The sequence below is a fragment of the Mastacembelus armatus genome, chromosome 20 (genome assembly GCF_900324485.2).
Source record: "Mastacembelus armatus chromosome 20, fMasArm1.2, whole genome shotgun sequence".
Lineage (NCBI taxonomy): Eukaryota > Metazoa > Chordata > Actinopteri > Synbranchiformes > Mastacembelidae > Mastacembelus > Mastacembelus armatus.
This window is the reverse complement of record NC_046652.1, coordinates 7,225,463-7,239,327: the sequence shown is the minus strand read 5'-3', so window position 1 is coordinate 7,239,327 and position 13,865 is coordinate 7,225,463. Positions and strand designations below refer to the sequence as shown.

The following is a 13,865-nucleotide window of genomic DNA, read 5'->3' as shown; positions in this document are numbered from 1 at the left end:
GGTGAAAAAATTGATCACACACTTACAGTACAAGACCATTAAAATAATGTTTTTGGATTCCTTTCAGCATCCAGTGCTGTGAAAGAGATTAGGTCCAAGTAAAAAACAAATCCTATTCACTTTATGCACTTAAACATATCTTAAGCATCTCTCCCTTCTCATACAGGGATGTATTTGTATTTTAGTCTTGTACCATGAAATGCTGATTAAAGATTCATTGCAAATAAATTTATGTTAACATCAGATACGCATCAGCATCAAATTCACACTGTACAAATGAGAGCAGTTCTATTATCAAGAAATGGTATGAATGTGATTACTCATTTTTTGTGTCCAAAACTCTGGAGAACAGGGAGAGAAGAGTTCAAAGCCACGATGAGCACTAAACAGATTGCAATCAGTATCCAGTGGGAGGCAGAAAAGGAGAACTAGTATGTTCTACTGTATCACAACTACAACTTCTGTGAGAGAATAAGACGCATGGCTTAGAAGATAAAAAGTTAACAACTAATCCCCATTTCCATATTGTGCAGAAGGGTGTCCTAACTCATTCAGTGACTTTTTGCCAGCACCTGGATAAGAAGCTTATGAGGAAATAATAAGATCCTACTTGGAATGGTTTACACTACTACTAGCCAAGCTGAATACAATTATAAAAACCAACGACACAGCTTAAGGTTGATTTTTTTTTTTTGTTCAGATTGTTCCAGAAAGAGAAAATAAAATCAGCTTAAAGTTTATGTCTTATTGATCTTGTAGCTGCTCTCAGGGATGGTGCTGTATTTTCCCAGTTGTTTTCATTAGATGTGTGCTTAATATTTACCACAGTCAAAACCATATTGAAAATGAATATGACTCACATGTTCTTGTAAAATCATGGAAAATGTCAACATCGCTGGGCGGTGACACCGCAGTATTACACTGATCTGAAATGAGAAACAATCTAAGTTCAGTGTGTGGGGAGAAACACTATGATTTTGGCCTTGCAGTGTTATTTTATGGTGAGTTAATGAGAAGAGTTAGCCATTTCTCCACTGTGAAGTTAATGTGCCTGTCATTCTTGGTGGAAGTATTCCATTTCAGAGACAAACCCTCTGAATTTTCAAAACCTACATTGGTGAATTTGTGTATAAAAGTCAAGCTTCTGAGAGGACACAGAAAGACATTACTCTTATTTATGGGACTTCGTGGGAAGGTTGCAGCCAAACCTATTTCACAGAGACACACACATTTTCCCAAAGCAAAGGGTGCCAGCTTCTCTCGGTGTAAAACATCTCCAGTTTTTGACCCCGTGCATGAGTTCAGAGACCCTTTTAGTACTATATATTGACCCACTCTGGCATGATTCCTGAAACAGGAGAGGAGGATATGAGAGTAGATTTACCCACTCTCACTGATTCACAGTGACAGTGAAGACCTGATAGGGTCAGGATTAGAGAATGATAAAGCTCTGTCTGATCTTTGATATATGTAAGGCAGTGTCTGGTGGATGAGTTACAATGTCTTTGTGTGGCTCCTTTGTTTGAGGATGTTGATCAAGCAGTGTCTGAAACAATGGTAGTTTTTTTTCCTATAAAATAGAGAGTAGGCAAGTGAAAGTGAGCCAATCTGTTTATTTTCCACATTTTTTTTACATTCTGTACTCTTCTGAAATTAGAAGTGTTGTTAGTAGGTCAGCTGCATATAAACCCCTTTCCTGATAGAAATAATGTATTTAATACACTGGTGGAAGAAGTATTCTGTAGCAGGACTGTAGGGCTGGCAATGTCAGCAGGTTGGTCCAACACTTTGGTCTGACTCTGCACTGTAACATCTTAACACCCACTGAATGGATTGCCATGAAATCTGGTGCTCCAGTACTCCTTGTCTCCACATGATGAAACCTATACTGATGTTGGTTTTTTCTCTTTGGTATAAGCTTTTCTCTAGTGCCCCAGCAGGTGAAACTTTTCAGTTACACTGCAAAATACTTTGTAATGCTTTAGTTTATCAAATGGTAGAATGGCAATAATGGAGTAAGATAGCAAACATGGCAAACATTGTACTTGCTTAACATCAGCATGAACCATAGACCCACAGTGATGTTAGCATGGCTTGATGTGTTATAGTTGCCGAAGTGAAGCGAACTTTACCCATTTTTCTAAACCATGTGTTGTATTATATTACAGCATTGTATGCTTGTGTGTAAAATGTTAATCAGCACAGTAAAGTACAAATAAATGTAGTGGTCCCTCTATTAATCCTTTCATTATCTAGAATTTATCCCAGGAGCAAAACTCTCATTCTTCATTTTTTCCTGAATAGTAGAGAACTAGAAGTATAAAGTGGCATAAAATGGAAATCCTTGAGTGGAGTGCAAGTATAATAGTTATTATAATTTCCATCACTATGAAGAACATTGTTAATACAAGTCCCCTTCAAGTGATAATGGAAGTTGTCCATCCCAGAATGTGTCCACATTCACTGATTCCTGTGCTGACCTAACCTTGTTGCCTTGCCAATATTTCGACTGCAAGTGCTGGCAAACAAGGCAGACAGTCCCTTATGTCAGCAGCAGCAACACACACACACACACACAGACTATTTCTATAATTGTGAGGACACTCATAGGCATAATGCATTCCCTAGACCCTAACCTTAACCATCACAACTAAATGCTTAAACCTAACCCTTATCCTAAACCTAATACTAACTGTAACCCAAAACCAAGTCTTAACCCTCAAACAGGAGTCTGAAAAAAAGTGAGGACCAGAAAAATGTCAAACTGGTACTCACAAAGATAGAAATACAAGTACACATACACACAACAACAACAACAACAAAGACTCCTGTCACCCCCATTGCCCTGTTAATCTTTAACAAACAGCCTACAATGGTTACCCTGGAAACAATGTAAACCAACATCACACAGCAGCTGCATCATGATGCAGTGAGAGAAGAGTAGGAGACGGATGAACACATACATTTAGGCGACATGCGTAGCCCGAGCTTTAAATCTTTTACTTGAAGTACAGGCTTTAAAGGGCTGGGTTTCATCTACCAACGTTTCTTGGCCTGACAGAAGGTTCCCAGTAAAACTCAAACTGTGCCCAATTTGACGCCTGTAAAGTCTCCATGGTGCAGACGGATATGTTAATCAAGAGGCAAATTGCTGTGGTATAATAGTGGTATTACTGGGAGCAATTACCAACAGCCAAGTAGACTGCTGTGATCATACCATAAATCTAGCAGTAGTCATTACATGAAGCAAGGCCTAATGCCAGTGAGCACACGTACAGTATGCCCAGTTTGCATGAACACCTTTGATGAAATCAGCAGATTATCTTGGATTGAATGGGCACAGTGATGCTGTATTGTGGCTACTGTAGCCAGGCAGGAACAAACGATGGTAGATAAACACACAAGGTTGACATCTGTTGTTATCTAGAGTGACATAAGGGACTTGTGTGAATAGGTTTGTTATAGATTAATCGGCTACATGCCCCCCAAAAGTGGTGTCTGCAGCTTCATCTAAAAAGGTAAGTAAGTAAGTAAAGTTTAAAAAGATTAAGTTACATCACTGGTCTCTGGCTCTTGTCTGCTTCAAGATTAAGATTTAAAAGACAAATGGAAAAGTAAAACATACACTTGATGTCATTCTCTATAAACTGGTGTGTAAAAGGTGTCTGTGTGTGTGTCTGTGTGTGTGTGTGTGTGTGTGTGTGTGTGTAAGTGTGAATGCAAATATAAAGCTGCACCTTTGTCTAATGTCATGGTTTGCCTCTGTTTATAAGAAAAGGCAGGAAAGCAGTCATCTCCTGTGAGCAGAGTAACAGAAAAGAGAACTGCTTGTACAAATTACGTGTCAACTTTTTTTTTTTTAATTTTCTTTTTTTTCCTTCACAACCTCTGTCTAGATTCTTGGATACTGGATATTTTTGTGATTAACATAGTTTTGAACTGTAGATGGCACTCTTGGTCCTAACAGCCAGCTGTTTTGATGTATATTTAGGCTACTACATAGTAAATTTCAAGCTATTGAATAAAGTATCATTAAAAAAAAAAAAGTTAATCGAATTCATATCAAAAAGTAACATATGCTGTACCATTTTATTCAAATATACTGTGGTGTATCAATACATCCAGCCTGCCATGTGACATTACAGTATAATCTTTGCGATATTTGCGGTAAAAAAAAGCGAATTAAAAGTGGGTTTGCACCAAGGTCTGCGATGAGACTTTCCCTCAGCCCTCAGTGCTATGATGTTACTCTGCTCATGTGTGTCCCCATCTGATTCTGATCAGGGATTTTATTGCTGCATTCAGTTGTGGGGACTTGGAGCCTAACAGGCATATTTTTAGGCTAGGGGAGGAGGATGGCGGGGAGAAGGGTGCTATTGAAAGCCGAGACATAATTATGAAATGTAAGTTGGAATATTGTTTTTATTACAAAGCCAAACAAATGCGTCTCTGTCGCGACTCACATCAAAGATGTCTGTGTGATGACTAACCACCGAATGGAGGCTCTGTGCTTGAGGCATAATGAAACACAAATGGTGCCTGAAGCTTGCTGTATGTGTGAGGGCAACGAAAGTGTGAGGTCTGCAAGTGTCACTGTGTTGGGTTGAGTATGTGCTGTATCCCTTTTTATCTATACTATACGTCTGGGTATGTTGTTCAAACATGTGGGTCTGTGTGTGTGCAGCTTTTGACTGTAGGCCACAAGGAACAAGGCATCTACCACTTACAGACAATTAATTAGAGACCAGTATTATGTGGTGAGACGTCGTCACTGCTCATGAAAGAATGGAAAATTCAATTAGACTATGTTACTTAGATGAGACGAAATAACTCACAGCACTTGATGAAATGCTTTGGACTGGAGACCAATTGTGCGTGCGTTTCTCCCCTCTCCATATGTGCGGCAGTGCAATAAATGATCCACACCATACATCTGTCAACCCATCATTCAAGAAGGTGTATATTAAGTTGTTTGTGAAGCCAGCGAGCTAATTATGACTTCAGGTCTGTTTTTAGATCCATGCTGTAGAGCCAGTCAGCTTGTCGCTATCTAAACAACATTAAATTACATGGAGGTATGGAAAGAGGAGTGCACTTTATCTGTGCACCTCTTGGCTGTACTATGAGCGAGTGATTGCGGTACGGAATTCCTCAGTGCTTGGTTCTTTTGTTGGGATTGCATCTCTCAAATATTTTCCACCACCCCCTCACCTCCCAGGTAAACTGGTCTCAGGTGAGGTACATTGTAAATGTATCGTGATGCTATTATTATAAGACAAGCGTGCTGGGCGCTATCATGTACATGGAAAGTATGCACTGATAAAAGACTTGAGGCATGAGGAGAATTCACTAAATCTTAATTTTGGGAATTTGAACAAGTCATTTCAGGCATCATTTAAGGGACTACATTTAAAGCAGTTATGATCTGCTGCACAATGAAATATAAATCCTGCAACAGGAATAAAGTTCATTGTAACTTGATAGCAGCATGTTTTCACTATTATGAAATGTGTCTCCACAAAAATCTAATGATTGGCTAATAATTTTCTGCTCGTTATATTCATGCATCTAATCATCCAAATGCAGAGTGAGCACTTGGTACGTGTCAGAGCACCAATATACTATAAAATCAGTCATTTTTCCAAACCCCAACCCCTGAGACCAGTTCATCACTTCAGCACCCAGTAACACAGGCCTTCCACAGACAGTGTTGTGTCAACACAGAAATGTGTCATGTCTCCCATTGCAGCACAAATTTCACACACACAGCCTCATTGAGGACAACATGGCTGAGATTCACGCTGCTGCTGTGCAGTTTTCTGTAAGGGATGCACTCCATACATGAGCCTTTGTTTACTACATTGACCTTTGAGTGTCTGGTATTGGATTTCTCTTCCTACAGACACTGAGGGGTTTTTCTCCATTATCGTGTCTTCAGCAGAAGGAAACAAATCCTGAAGACAAAAGCAGGAGTTGAAGTGACAAGCAGCTGTGTACACTGAGGTCATGTTCTCTTTTAGGGTCAATGCCAGTTGCTGGTTTTTTTGTTTTTTGTTTTGTTTTTTTTAGCTGCAGCCTTGTATGTGAATGTTACCAAGTGATCTGTATCACCTAAAGAAAATCTGTCACGTTTGTCAGACGAAGAAGAACTAGGGACAATGGTTTGAAATAGAAGTGGTAACTGTTAAAAAGGTTAAGGCCCAAACTTGAGGAGTTCCCACAACCAGCAAACTGCTGAAATTGCTGGTGGCTGTCTTTCTGCCCCACCTCCCCACTCCCTCCAAATGCATCCTGTGATGAATGAGACATTTAATATTGCATTGCTTAAGGGTATCACTGGAATGTATCTGTTCTTCTGAAAACACTAAAATAACATTAATTCCCAGACAGACTGGACACACACTGCATGACATGACTGCTGTTGGTGTTTGAAAAATTGTTTTTTATAACATGATGATATAACAGCATAACCTGATAACATTTCTCAGTTGTTGGCATTAAGGCCTCCAAGTTTCATGGCATATCCATCCATGGTTTATTTTAGACATTTTACTCACAACCACAAAAACTGGCCTCACTGGGCTGCAGGAGGAAATTCCTTGGATCACCAAATGATCCTTCGGTGAACAAAATGTAATGACAATCCATCCATCAGTCAACTGGCTGACCGACAGACAGACATTGCCAGCATCCGCACTGCTTACGTACCCACATACACAATGGAAGTAATGTGTTTCCTAGCAGTGTGAATGCAGATGGTAAATGTACTAAGAATCTTTTAACACAAGAATCTGCATAGAGTAACTGGTTGTGATAGAGTCACAACTAGATTGAAGCGTTGTGTTTATATCCCGTCAGAATGATTTCTTGACACCCAAAGAAGAAAGCTGAGATTTTCTGGCCTTGCGGCACGCTGATAAATGGAGGTAGAGAGTTCTCATGAGCAAGTGTCATCCAATCTAATCCAGGTGATTAGTCATGCATTCTCCTCTTTCAAGGTGTGAGGCCCATTTTTCTCACCCAAACCAGGGCCCAGTGAAAAGTATCAATGTTGGTTTCAAATAACTAAACAGACGTACAGAGAGAGATAGGCACGCACTGTACTGTATGTGCAAGAGCAGAAACAATAGTAGTAAGAGCTGAGAATATACTATGTGTCCTGAAGACAACCCCCCTTATTGGTAAAAGCTCCTCAATGCTGATGAGAAGAATGGGACATGTACTGTCATGGTCAGTGGTCAAAATGTTGTGTGGAAGGTACTGCAAAATATTTTATCTCTTAAAAATACATTCAATAGCACAATGCCCTGGCTAATTCTAAACATTTATTAAATAATATTTAACAAACAAGTCTTTGCTTCGCTATAGACAACACTGACTTCATATTATTCTGCTGCACTGCTGTTCTTTCATAAATCTTATTGGCTTGATTTATACTTTCTTTTCCTTATTGTTCTTGTAGTGTGTCTATTAAAGAAACATCATTTGCACTTGTTCCATGTGGAGAGCATTTAATCTCATAAGGAACAGATGTATTTTGAGGTAGAGCAGATAGATAGTAGAGGGAAGGTAGTGAAAAAGGCCATTTATTTAACTTCTACTTGAGAAAAAAGTGAAAAGTACCTCTGCACCTATGTTCATTTGTAGCTGCTGCTGCTGCAGAGAAACAGTATAAGAGGTTTAGATGAAAAATACTTCGTCTGACGCGTATGGACTTCTTAAGAGTCAGAGAAAGTCTAGACGTATCTGCTCAGAGACTCTATACTCTTCAGGACACAGGGAGAGATTAGATGAAACTCAACTTTCCAGTTCACCATCTCCCTCATTCCTCCTCAGCAGCTTTATTGTTCTTTGTCTCCTTTGCCCAAAGCTTGTTAATGTAGTCTCCTATTTCTGTTACCGCCATGATGTGGCACCATCATTGTCTCTTCCTCATCGCTCACTGCAACAAAGAGTTTTGTATTGACGCGAACATTTTAAACTTCTAAACCCGTATATTTTCATGGCTTCTGTGGCTTTTGTGTGTGTGGAGTGCATGTGAAAACAGCAGCAGGGCTGGGCTGACAGTGTTTATTTACAAAGTTGTGCTTGCTTGCATTTTTGGCTCTAAGCAGAATGTCATCACTGAGCATCATAATGACAAGGCAAGCTCTAAGTATGATAAATGACTGTTTCATTCTCTTGTTTTCTCTCCCTTTTCCTTGGTTTCCTTCTGCTTCCTCTGTCTCTCCTTGTGTCTTCTTGGCTCCCTCCCCCCTCAGAGGACCTGGATGACCTGCGGATGGAGGGCGTGACAGGCTTGGCTCCATCCGGCAGTAAGTTCAGCCAGGGACGCAGCTCCTATCAGCCTGAACCACAGGCCAAAGTTACACTCAACATCTGTTCTAGGTGTGCCAGGTAAATGTTTCTACCTTTTTTCATCTAGTGCATTGGAAAGAGATGGTGTTTTTTATGCAGCACATCTACATATACACTTGCTTTCTTTCTTGCCAGGAGTTAGTTGAGTAGATTTATGCCATTGTCATATCTGTGAGAAATATATAATTATGGCCAACAGCCACTTACAGTAGCTCAGTTTAAAGAATGGAAACAGGTGTAAACACAAAAAGTTGCTATTATACAGGTGGTTATGTGCTGGACTATATTTTGGCAGGAGCCAAAGTTACTATGCAAGATGGAGTCAAGCATTTAACTCCCAGATAAATTTGTGACATGTTGATTTTACATCTTGGATTGAGTTGAGATTAAACAAACAAGACGTAGCTGATAGTGTGTTAGTGATCTTTAGAAGCGCTGATGGGCAGATTCTGTAACCTTTGGACAGAAACAAGGCAGCTTGTGTTTCTACACTTGTGCTAGTTTAATTTAATGGGATGTTGGCTGTAGCATCATGTTTACACTACAGCCATAAGAGCTGCATCCATCTTCCCATCCACTGTAACTCTTAGCAAGAAGGCAAATAATAATATTTCCAAAACTATTGCTTTAAGGCTTTATATGCTTTGAGTCTGGGTCATGACTCCTCCTTGTGCCCAACCCTCAACTCCCACATGAAATCTTTTTACATGAGGTAGCATACCTAAACATGCAGAACACAAAATAATGTCATTTATAAAATGCATTCCGGTGTTGCTTGTTTTCACAAATCAGCTCTAGCATGGATAATCGTTTCCATTATCACCCTTTCTCTCTTTATCACTGTTTTTCTCTTCTGACACATTTCCTGTAGCCTCCGATCTGCAGTATCAGTCTAGTGCTCAGATTTCTCAGTGTTGGGTATGATACTAAAGGCAGGTGTAGGCAGGACTCTTCCTTGATGCCAGTCAAAGATATCTCTTCAATGAGACGCCAGGCACACATCTGCCTGCACAGCCTCCTCTGTTTGGGGTTAGGAATTTGTTTGTTTCCTACTCTTCTTTCATTCACGCTGCTTATCAGTTTTGTTCCATGCACAGACTGTGGGATGTTGTCAGAGGTTCTGCAGGAAGATCAATTGTATCACTAGATTTTTGGTTGGTAGTTTATCGACTCAGTGTTTTTAAGCAAATAGTTTATACCTTTGGCTTATCACAGTCCACTGGTTGGATCTTTGGAAAAGCAAAGCAGCATATTTATCTGGAGTGGTTTTTGGCTCGTCTAAATGTCAGACATCTGTGCTCCTACGCTGTCTTTGTCTTTCCTTTTGGTTCAGGCTGAATTCTTTCTTCGTCCTCTTTAACCTGACCACCAAATGCTTCCCAAGTTTTATTGGTGAAGGGGTCGTGGTCTTTCATAGATATTTTTGGTGAGTGTAAGGGTCATAAACAGATTAGTTACCTGCAAAAGTGTTGCATGGATGATATGCCTTTTGTGCCATTTTGAAAACCAAATCAGTGGTTGTGCAGGAGTTCATGCATGCACACTTTCAGATGTTAATGAACCCACACATAAAACATGTATGTGCATGTCCTTGTACACTTACACAGAGTGCTGTGAAAGAAAACAATGAAGGCAGATGTTAGGAAGCTGTTTTTCAGAGGGCAAACCTTGACAGATACTTGGGCGGACCTTTAACCTTACCTTTCAGAAGATTAGCTCATGGCAGTCAGTGGCCTCGTGCTCTACACCTGCGGACAGTACTGCTGCACTAATGTGACCTGCATTCAGACACTCAAGTTTTATGGTAATTTTTTATCGCTAATTTTGTATGAAATTGTTGCGTGATAAGATCGAATTGATTCTCTCTGGTATTAGCTACAGTATATAACTCTCACAAAAGTAGTAGAGGCTTGCTTGGCTCTGCATGAATCTGTGAACACTGGCCCAAGTTGGACAAGCATTCCTCCCATACCAGCTACCCCTCAGGCAAACATGTCACCATTCAGCTCTTTTTTCTTCGTGCAGTATGAGCATGTATGGATCAGTGCGGTCAGTTAGTGTGCACCACACTTTTGTTGGAAACATGTACACTCTGTTAGTTTGTTCTAGTTGCTTAAGCAATATAATGGGGCTAAGCCACTTGGCTCTATAATGTACCACCCAAAAACAAAGGGTGGCAACCCTTACAACACCCTCAGTATGAAGCTGATAACTCTATTTATCCCTAGCTTGCTTTTATTAATTTCCGGCAGCAGTTCTGACTGTTACTGACACTGATCGCAGCCTAGATACACGCCTTTAACAGCCCATTCTCTTATGTCCAGACACTGTCCGCACCATTAAATAGTCCAGATAACCTGTGTGGCTCCTAAATAGCAGTGACAGCTCAGAAAATATGCTGCTTCCACTGGCTCTCTACTGGTTAGTTGAAGTGTAAATTGTCCTGTGGCCTGTGTGTTGTGGCCATGTCTCTGTCTCTTGAGCTATAGCTGTGGCCACACTATCATTTCATCCACCTCCTTCGAGAACCCGATCAGTTCCTTTAATGGCTGTGTGCTCCTGCCACAAAACCCCCTGTGTGCAAACACATCCCAGATCTTGGGCATAGTCCGGTGAAGTTGGCAGTGTGGTCGAAGGAAATGGATAGATCTCCACAAACCTCTTTTGGGCTTGTACTTCTCATTAAATGAATTGCTTTCATATCAGGAATGCACTGAGGGAATGGTAGTCAGGACCTGTGGCTATGAGCAGCTTTTGTTCAGAGAATGAGAAGGCCTTGTGATAGTCATCTTGGGTGCTGTTTAATGGTCCTATAAAGGCCATTAAAGAAAGCAAGAGACCAGGAAAGGGATGTATAAGGAAATCAAAAAAATAGAATACACTTTAAAAATCTGTATTTTAGTGATAGAAACCAAGAGGCCTTGCAGCCTTGACAGAATGCAGCCACGACATGAAAGCATGTGGATAGCTTCAGCTTATGGTTACACTGAAGATGTGCAGTGAAAGAATTTGGAGCTAGTGTGTAATTAAACATAATATGTTCTATGATTTAAATATGCTTAAGAGTTTGTGAGTATACTTTTCACCATATCTCTCTAAGTGAATTGTTGTGTTTCATGTAAAAAGAAGAAGAAGGGATAAAAAATATAGGTGTTGTGCCCTCAAACTGGCCCACACATTCCTCCTTTCTTGGTCCCATCCAGAAGAAGAGATTATAAACTCACTAAACCTCCTCGTTGTCTCATTACCTCAGCATGTCTCTCTGTTATCTGACATTCGAGTTCCAAACATTCATTTCGGTGTTGTGGCTGAAAAATGCTGATGTGAGAGATTATGTAAATACACTGCCAGTGTGTACAGTAGTGTATATGTTGTATGTGTTGTCTCTAGGTTACAGGGGGACAGTCTATCAGACAGCAGATCTGAAGAGGAGCACAGGTTTCACATATCTGAACAAGCCGTACCTGACATCTCCTGTAAGTTGCATAAGAGTTCAAGCTCAATGTAGTTTTTTTTTTTTTTTTTACCTCTTTCTGCATTATAACATCATGCTCTGCTCTGTGCTTCTTTTTTCTCGTTTGTGTGTATTTCCTGGAGTAGCTCCATTGCCTGGGGTGGACACAGTGACAGGACGGTTGCAGGAATGTGAGTCCCTGTCTCAAGTGTCAGGCTCTGTAAGTGTCCTCCCTCCATCCATCACCAAACAATTAAGATCATTTTACAGCCATCTATTACCACATTTCTCTCTCCTCCTCAGCCTCTAGTAGCAAAGAGTGAGCGAACACCACCTCCAGTCTCTTGTTTAATAAGAGACGCAGGCAAAACCGATCCATCTTTATATCCATTTCAGCCTACAAAACATATGATAGTGCTGAACAAGCGATACTGCAATTAGACTTCTCCCTATATCACTTTGCTTACCTCTCAGGGGCACTTGTGTGCACATTGAAGGGAATAAATGAAAAGAATATCTAGTGACACAATGACAATCAAGGATGGTTTAGAAGTTAAATACAATTGGCCTTAATATTTATGGGTTATAGAAGTATGCACAGACACTTAGGGGAAGAAATCTATAGCGACCTAATGCAGCACATGACAGACTCAGGCACAGGCAGACACACACATGCTGTTAATAAAGTAGTCACTTAATATGCTGGTACCTTTATATAATCACACCCCAAAAAAGCTGATACCTTTTTTTATATATGCCCGATCTAACTGTTAGACAAGGCCTTTTAAAGCATTTTTAAAGGACTAAAGGGGTTTGGAGCCAAGGCATTACTCCGTGTGTGGAACAGATGCAGAGAGACTCCAGACTAACTAGGTGCAGGCTTTTAGAGACTAAAGGATTTGTTGAATCAAAGCCCATAGTCAGAAGTCTGACAGAGCAGACCAAGTGCATCAGAGACGGTGCACCTCATAACACCAAACTGCCTATATTATTTATCACTTTTCATTTCTGACAAATACTTTTGACAAATGATTAAAGATAAAATTATAGTACACCAGACAGCAGACTGTTAATTTGGATGCCAAATAACATCTTTTATCTTTAATATCCTCTTCACCACTGACCTTCACATCCACATGGAGCCTCTGTTTTGTACCTACTTATACTAAACACTCATCTCTCTCCATACACTACATCTCAGAAGGTTACACTCTGTTTGGAGCATTTGAGAACCAGTGACTAATATGTCCCATATGTAAACCAAAAGTACAAATGTCTCATGTCATCTACTGTGGGTAATGTGGTTATTTTGTTTTTAATTGCTTACGTTTGGCCTCCTTTGCAAGGCAAGGGTAATTTGTAATAGCTTGTTAGTTTAACTTGTCATTCAGAGCTCAGATGCGAAAAGAAACAGTCTCAGAAATGTAGACAAATGACAAGGTTTTTTATACATGCAAATATTATGAAATAACCAAAATGAGCAAACAACTGCTCCTAACTTGTCCAGTAAGGTGCTGTATTACAGAATAGTGATACTGAATCACGTATTCTACCCGAAGGCTTCTTGTGCATCCCTGATTGTTTGTAACAAAGAAAGCTGTTTGTGGCACTCATGGCATGGCATAACTCATACTGCTGGAAATGAGTAGCAGATTGTGTTTTCTAACTGGTGGATTTGTGTATGAAAAGTACTGACAGAAATGTCCACATTTTTCTTCACTTATTACAGGAATGAGTTGTGTCCCAATTCAAGGGCTGCTTCCTTCGAAGGACGTGGTCTATAAAGGCCCAGCCTTCATAGATTACATAGGCCGCACAGGCCGAACGTTCGGCCGAGCCATAATTTGACAGTCTTGTCTATGGAGGACTTCCTGTTCCTCCCTGTTCAATAGTGTGAATTGGGACACAGCTATTATTAACGATACATATTTTGCTATTAGCACATTTCATAAATAAATGTAGTATGCCTTGCGTTGTCCTGGTTTGGGCAGTAAACATTTTGTGATGTTGGGAAGTAAACACTATTAATGGTTTTCATTATTAGTCCGACAGC

General features: G+C 40.2%; 1 protein-coding gene across 2 annotated transcripts in view; it reads left to right on the top strand.

The window, feature by feature from the left end:
- The window catches only part of c20h8orf34 (chromosome 20 C8orf34 homolog), a 51,507-nt gene that overhangs the window by 23,690 nt on the left and 13,952 nt on the right, over positions 1 to 13,865 (top strand). The window contains exons 8-10 of one of the 2 annotated variants that reach the window (XM_026292337.1): positions 8,262 to 8,397; positions 11,749 to 11,834; positions 11,959 to 12,032. In XM_026292337.1, the coding sequence (XP_026148122.1) occupies positions 8,262 to 8,397; positions 11,749 to 11,834; positions 11,959 to 12,032 (296 nt within the window). Of the gene's footprint in view, positions 1 to 8,261; positions 8,398 to 11,748; positions 11,835 to 11,955; positions 12,033 to 13,865 lie in introns of both variants that reach the window. The other variant, XM_026292336.1, reaches the window with a different exon arrangement.